At 41.8% G+C, this 6,953-nt stretch overlaps 1 protein-coding gene and 1 long non-coding RNA gene across 5 annotated transcripts; one reads left to right on the top strand and one right to left on the bottom strand.

The window, feature by feature from the left end:
• The first annotated feature begins 1,301 nt into the window (after positions 1-1,301).
• Positions 1,302-5,904, top strand: LOC143132491 (uncharacterized). Of its 3 annotated transcripts, none has more exons than XR_012988321.1 (5): positions 1,302-1,480; positions 1,567-1,775; positions 2,080-2,232; positions 2,364-2,554; positions 5,768-5,904. It is a non-coding gene; the product is annotated as an uncharacterized LOC143132491 (long non-coding RNA). The 3 variants fall into 3 exon arrangements; XR_012988322.1 differs by lacking the exon at positions 5,768-5,904 and adding an exon at positions 4,038-4,221; XR_012988320.1 differs by lacking the exon at positions 5,768-5,904 and having other exon boundaries at positions 2,364-2,803.
• Positions 2,770-6,828, bottom strand: LOC143132490 (zinc finger C4H2 domain-containing protein-like). Of its 2 annotated transcripts, none has more exons than XM_076292045.1 (5): positions 6,686-6,828; positions 5,822-5,993; positions 5,061-5,248; positions 4,216-4,378; positions 2,770-3,592 (listed from the first exon to the last, which is right to left on the bottom strand). In XM_076292045.1, exons 1-5 carry the CDS (start codon positions 6,736-6,738, stop codon positions 3,479-3,481), a joined length of 690 nt encoding a protein of 229 aa, XP_076148160.1. In that variant the 5' UTR covers positions 6,739-6,828; the 3' UTR covers positions 2,770-3,478. The 2 variants fall into 2 exon arrangements, with proteins under 2 accessions (XP_076148160.1, XP_076148161.1); XM_076292046.1 differs by having other exon boundaries at positions 5,076-5,248; positions 6,686-6,827.
• Positions 6,829-6,953: the final 125 nt, after the last annotated feature.

The following is a 6,953-nucleotide window of genomic DNA, read 5'->3' as shown; positions in this document are numbered from 1 at the left end:
TTTCCACTGGGATAAATGGATGGAGGGTAAAGCAACGTGTGGCAGACTGACACGGTATAGGCTCTACCCTGCTCATCTGAGGGGCTAATTTTAGTCCTCAAATGGATCTGCCCAAACTTCCATTCTTGGAGGGCTGTAGCAGGGGGTTATAATTAGAAAGGTGATAGACTTGTGACAGACTGAAAGGACCTGACTGTGGAACAGGGGGATGGTAGTGTATGTGTGTGTGTGTGTGTGTGTGTGTGTGTGTGTGTGTGTGGGGGCGGGGGGGTAGTTGGGACAATTGACCTGATAGGTCAATGTAAATATTAAATGTGTCATTCTGCAGGGACAACCAGTGTTATTCCTCTGAGTCTAATTATCATGGGTGCCATGGAGTGTGACCACGAAAAAAAAAAAAAGAAACGGGAAGGGTCTTTGAAGCGTGACATGAAAAAGTTTCCCCTACAACAAGGCCATGTCTGAGCCTGTCACATTTAATGGGACGCATCTGTAGCTCCCGCTCCTTGACACTTTTACACAAAGCCATCCCAGCCAAGGCGGGGGGAACACAATTAAGGATCCACGCGGCAGAAGGCGCTTTATGTGATATTCTGTCATGGTTACAACTTTACTGGCACGTCGGCGTCTAATGCATTGCTGTAGTGGCTGTGTGTCTGTGTCGGTGCGACACCAGAGCAGCCATCCACGAGGAGCCTGCAGCTGTCCTGGAGCCAAGAGCTCTGCCCTGGATAACAACAATCAGCTGTGGTCTTCTCATTCTTCTGGGTGTGAGAGAAAACACCATCAGCAGCTTTATGGGGGGTTGGGATCAGTTATTTTTAACTACAAAAAATTCCCTGAATTCCATAGAAGTAGCCTATTTAAGATCAAAACCTATATTTGAAGACCTACCTAAAACCTATTATTTCATGATCCTCATAAATTGGTTGTGTAATATGTACAGTAGGCCTAAGCCACTACTTCCTTTTAAAAAAAAAAAATCTTTATTTTACTATGTTACTGAAGTCTTCCATTGGATATATTTAGAGTGATTAAGCAGCCTATTTAGAAATCAAAACCATAGTTAGCAGAAGAGTTTTCTATTGTTATTTCATGAACCTTATCAACGTTTACAAATATTCATAATTCAACATTTTAATTACTTTAACAGAGACAAACTAACATTTAACTAGCCTAATTGCCTACTGAGAATAAACCTATGTCGTGGCAAAGTTGCAGTGCCGTGGAGGATAGGCTACTCCATTACAGTAGATGGCAGTAAATGGGAATGGGGACGACTATCTGCGTTACCAAGACAATAAAGGCAGGCCACTTACCCAAACACTCCGGATTCCTCAAACCAAAATATTGTGTTTGAACCGGTTTGAACACGTGTTACATGTAGGCTAACAGTGTAGGGATTTAAGTGGCGACTAATATGTGAAAGGTAGATGTAGTTGGATTGTTTTAACATGGAATAATCGAGTGACCATGGAGAGTAAGTATCTTCAAACATTTATTAGCATGCATTCAATTCATGCATGCAGCCACAGCTAACTTCATTCTTTGCACCATTCTGTACAGCCTCAAGCACTCAGCAGCAACGCGACGAAGACGTCGTCAGAAGGAGATATTGTAAGAGAAGTATACAGAAAATGAAACTCAAAAAAAGAGACTCGGGACACAAGGAAAATAACAGCAGTCAAAAACCCGAATCCGAAGATCTCCCTCCAGTGCCACAACAACTAGTCAACTTAATCAGAATGAAGGCTTTCAGAGAAAAGTTGAAGACGGTAAAGAAAGACTTATAATTGAATGGCTTTTTAACTAGACACGCCCCCCCTCACACACACACTCTCTCAATCTCTCTCTCACTACACACACACACATTAATACAATTAGGCCGACCTACCTAATTATATACGTGTTGTATTTAATGCACCTTGCTTGCACTCTCACAAGAAATTATTCCATGCAATTAAACACAATTGCACATTCAGGTTCAATGTACCGTGCATGCTTTACAATTTATTTGAAGTATTTATCTATCCATCCATCCCTCCCTCCCTCCCCCCTCTCTCTCACACACACACACAGGCTGCAGAAATGGAGTTACATGATCCTCAGCACTGCAGGTCATGCCAGGTCAAACAGGCTGAGCTGGCACGAGATGACTTCATAAGGAGGAAGACGACACAGCTCCTGTCTCCCCTTCTGGAAGAAAAAATCCAATCCCACTTCCTTAATAGAGTAGGCCGCTCTGCTTTACATATATATGAAACAGGCCTATCTTTGAACACTAGTCCACAATCTCTCTTATACGTTCTTTTCCCTGCAGTCGGCTCAAAAGAATTGTGTTCTTCTCTTGCTCTGTGTTGCAGAACTCCATTTGTCTGATAGGAGAGGTATTGAGAGACCTGCCTAGGCCGTCAGATGACCCTGGCCTTGTCTGGAAGGCTCTGAAGGCCAGGGAGGTGGAACTGACCCAGCAGACAGACTCGAGCTGATCCTGCCTTTTCCCATGTTCAGTGGGATCAAGCCTGTGACTTTGATATCGACATGGACCTTGAAGGTAAAAACTACTGAAGGGATTGTGACCTCATTTCTATACATGATCATGTTGCTACATTAGATATGTAACAGCTAAATTGTAAAAAAAAGTATTTTCTACCTTGTTAATATGTGTTTATTTGACATACGTTTTGTATGATATACATATGTAAACAACACCAAAATAAATCAACATCATGGTTACTTTATGAAGGTATGTCAAATGAGATGCCAATGCAACGTCAATAAACCAATCTTTATTTTTCCAATACTGGCCACAGCAAATCGCGAGTTTTACTCTTTATCCAAGTATAACAACCAACTTTTCACAAGAAATACTTCCGTCAAATATTACTGGAACCACGCTTCCCTTGGCCCTTGTAAACATAGGATTACTAGCTACCAGCGACAAAGTACAATCACCCCTTTCAATTGAGAAAATATCACAGACATACAGTACATTACTTTTGGCATGCATATAAAACATAAGATACAAAAACACTTACAGTCTTACATTTTAAATACTTCAGTCAAGAATTCTTCTAATTTTGCTTTTTCTTTGTTAGCACATAATAGACATTTGGTCTAAAGTTTGATGAAGGTGGAATGATATGGTTAAAATACTGCATTTAAGATCACTGGGCAAAAATGTTATTTTCCTGTTACAATATAAGCTACATGCCAAACAACTCTGTTTAGCATTTATGTGTTCCTATTACAAGTCCCAAGTTTCTTATTGCCTTTTTGCAGTCATGATGTGGAATTTGAAGCAAAGTATCAAGTATTAAAACACTTAAGTACACTTAAACAAATGAGGCATTTGACAAAACTAAACAATAGTTCTAACACATGAACCCAGGAGGATTCAGAGACGGGGTTTTGGTTAACTCGGTAGTCTACGTTTGGAAGCTACGTTCGGAAGGAGAGGCAGACCTCTGGAGGCCGCTTACTCGTCCGGCTTCCTCTTGGGTTTCTTGGGGTTGCGGGAGCGGCTCTTAGCTTTGCAGAGGGGACAGATGGGGGCGTTGCGGTGGATCTGCTGGTGACAGGACAAACAGGCCTGTGGGGAAAAGGAAAGCAAGCATTATTAGAGATAAAACAAAAAAATGGATGTTAGTTACTATGGTTACTTATATTTAGACATGTTATTATAGGATTGTTACATCACAAACGTTTCTATACTGTACCTTCACAGTACATTCACATGGTTGCTAACTCTCATGCATTCCGCTCGAGACTCCCGCTATGTTCTGTCTCATTCTAGCAGTGTTCAGTGCATCTCATGCTAAAAATATACTCCTCTTTGTCAATTCCATGCCAAGCCAGCCTTGAAAGTTGGCAACTCTGCATTCAGAGTTAAAGAGTGTATGTAATGACTCAATGCACAAAAATAAAAACAACGGATGGTACTTGAATAAATGAAAATCGATGCATCATTTAATAACCGTAACTATATAACAGCACCAACAAAATAACTACAAGCTGCTAACTGTTTTGACGGACAGAAAAATCAACCCTAGCCTGACTCCAGGCCTCCCACAAGTGGTGCTTCACCAGGAAAAAGCCTGAACACCTGCAGGAGAGCTGACACAGATGGGACCTTGAGCGGGAAGGGGAAAAAAAGGCGACTCCTCTCTCAGAGGATGAGGGGGGGGAAAGTGGAGTGTTTGTGAGTTTGCCAACCTTCATTGGGGGAGGCTGCTGTCTGAAGGTTGCTGGTTGCCGGGCATCTTGTTTCCGGGAGACCTGCAGTTGCTGGGCAGCAGCGGCAGCTGCAGCCAAGGATTCCGGAATGATTGGCTCTTGGGGTTCTTTCATCCACTCTGCCTTCTGCTTCTCAAAGTAACTGCAATACGGCAGGCAAAAACAAAACTGTTTGCACTTTTAGCAATACTTTATAATAGTATATACAATAGTATATTCTTGTGGTTTTCTTTACATATATACATGGCACAGTAAAATATAATATTATTGCTTACATCCTTTTGAACCGGACTTGACATATTGGCATGTTGCACACACGTATGATATAAGAGTTTGAGAATGCACTTTGATTGGTCTTCCAATGCATGTACATGAGTGGCATACATCAATTTTGTCATATTCTAATTGGTTATGAAGTTTACAATGTCTCCATTTCTCCTCTCCGATTAAAGTTGCAAGGACACTGAATATTAACATTGGAAACTGAATAGAACCTATTTACAGATGACTGATAATGAACTGACTGATAATGAACTGAATTTCCTTTAATTCCAAAAACCAGTTTGTCCTTGCATACAATAAGCATGGGTGGAAGTGTGTGTGTGTGTGTCTGCGTCTGCCTGTCTGTCTGTGTGTGTGTGTGTGTGTGTGTGTGTGTGTGTGTGTGTGTGTGTGTGTGTGTGTGTGTGTGTGTGTGTGTGTGTGTGTGTGTGTGTATATGTATGTGTGTGTGTGTGTGTGTGTGTGTGTGTGTATGTCTGTGTGTGTGTGTATGTCTGTCTGTGTGTGTGTGTGTGTGTGTGTGTGTGTGTGTGTGTACACGCCTCTGGGTGACTAACTCGAGTGACAGCTTCTCCTCCTCGTCGCTGAGGTTGGGCAGGCGATGCAGGCCCAGGGTCATGCGCAGGGCGTCCACGTGCTCCTTCAGGGGCTTGTACTCCTCATGCAGACGCCGTGTGTTCTCCAGCAGCTTGTTCAGGTCGTTTTCAGACTGCTTGATCGTGCTCTCCATCTGAAGGCACAATTTCAATTAGTGAGAGAGCCACCAATATTTAAATACTCTCAGAATTGTCTGTGTAAACATTTACAAAATACTAAGTACTAAGTAAGCAATCAGAAAATAAGAGGATAGAACAATAACTGTAACCATTGGCAAAGTGATCTGGCATCATGTCCTTAAATTACAGCCCTTTGGTACAGTAGAACCAGTGGTAATGAAACATAATGAATGCTAAACAGAGTAGCATGGAATTTAACATGCATGAAAAGTGGTGCACAACATTATTATTACTACAGGTAATGTTGAATTGTTATTACTGTTATTCTGTGTGTTATTATTAGTTAACCACATTACTTGTATGGATCATGTACACACAGCAACGTTTGTGCAGTATGCCAGATGTGTATAATTGTGGATAATTATGTATAATTCATTATACATAATTCACTGTATGTTTATTTGCCTTTGTATCTTACGCACCCCAAGTGGTCTCTGTAATGTCACAAAAAATTGTAACATCTTTGAATGAAGCACCCTTAGGTCCTGACCCAGATGACCTGACCTAACCCTGAGGGTCATAATTACCACGTTAATGTCTGCATGGATCAGCCTCAGCTCCTCCACGTGGGCCATCTTCTCCTGCAGAAGGAGGTCCATCTCCTGCTTGTATTCCCTCAAGTGCTTCTCCTCACCCTCTAGGGCCTCGAACTCGCTCTTCAGACGAGTCCTGATCTTCTGCATCTGCAGGGTCTTGTTCCTGTCATGAGATGTATGAAGGTACATGCTATGTAACCTCTGACAAAGACCACGGGCAGAATGACTGTTTGAAAGACAGTTTGAAAAACAAACAAATAAAATAGCGCAAACACACACTTGTTGTAAGACTGGTCAATGCTTAATGCAAGGGAACAATCATAAAGTGATAAACTGACAGAACCACGTTCGAGATATTCCATGGTAGCATTGAAATATTAACATATAAGTTGGCGCAAGACTAACCCAACAGCGTTTTTATTATTTACAAACACACTATTCCACATGACGAATTGCTTGCACCGCAAATGGCTGAATGACAGATGTACACTGGTGTACTACGGAAATAAATCTATTCTTATCATTACAACCACAGCTCGCTTCCCCATTGTTCGCCTCTGGAACCTCGCTAACAACAGCTGGTTTGTTTATTGTTAGCTTGCCAGCTAACTAGCCTGCAATAGACATTTCATCTGCATCTACCAATAGACACACAACGTTGCTGGAATACTCAAAGAAACGAGGAGTCTAGCGTGCGTTAATACATGTAAATAAAAAATGGGGTTATTCTGTCGTTAATCGCCTCAACCGGACCGCAAAAGAGAAGCGCTAGCCAGACTGAATCCAGAGGTTAACGTTATGTTACCTGCTGAAATGCAGACATTAATTTAGAACAGAGAAGCGGAAAAAGATTACCTGACTTCCAGTATGTTTTCTAATTTGCACATGATTTCTTGTTCGTCCGTCATGGTCTCACCCCTGAACACAAATCCTTTCCGCCACAACAGAACTTAAAACAAGATGTTTTTGATGATGTCTGGCTATAGCTAAGACGTCGTGACACGACTGTACGCCACTGCGCACGCGCGCTGGATCTCATGGCAGCTTTGATTTATTGACTGACACCCATCGAAGCAGACCCTTGTTAGGCCTATTGCATTAAATACATTTTTAATCTTACATT

This window comes from Alosa pseudoharengus, unplaced genomic scaffold (genome assembly GCF_046254945.1).
Source record: "Alosa pseudoharengus isolate Yale_2024_CS ecotype anadromous, Long Island Sound unplaced genomic scaffold, YU_APseudo_1.1 YU_APseudo_1.1_scf_19, whole genome shotgun sequence".
In the NCBI taxonomy this organism is placed as follows: domain Eukaryota; kingdom Metazoa; phylum Chordata; class Actinopteri; order Clupeiformes; family Clupeidae; genus Alosa; species Alosa pseudoharengus.
This window is presented reverse-complemented; position numbering and strand designations above follow the sequence as displayed.

Bases quoted from the DNA above. Each gene is read 5' to 3' on its own strand.
- LOC143132490 (XM_076292045.1), bottom strand. From the start codon at position 6,738: ATGACGGACGAACAAGAAATCATGTGCAAATTAGAAAACATACTGGAA. The intron at 5,994-6,685 runs GTAATCTTTTTC...ATCTCATGACAG, and splicing joins GAAAACATACTGGAAGTCAG to GAACAAGACCCTGCAGATGC. The intron at 5,249-5,821 runs GTAATTATGACC...TTGTGCCTTCAG, and splicing joins TCCATGCAGACATTAACGTG to ATGGAGAGCACGATCAAGCA.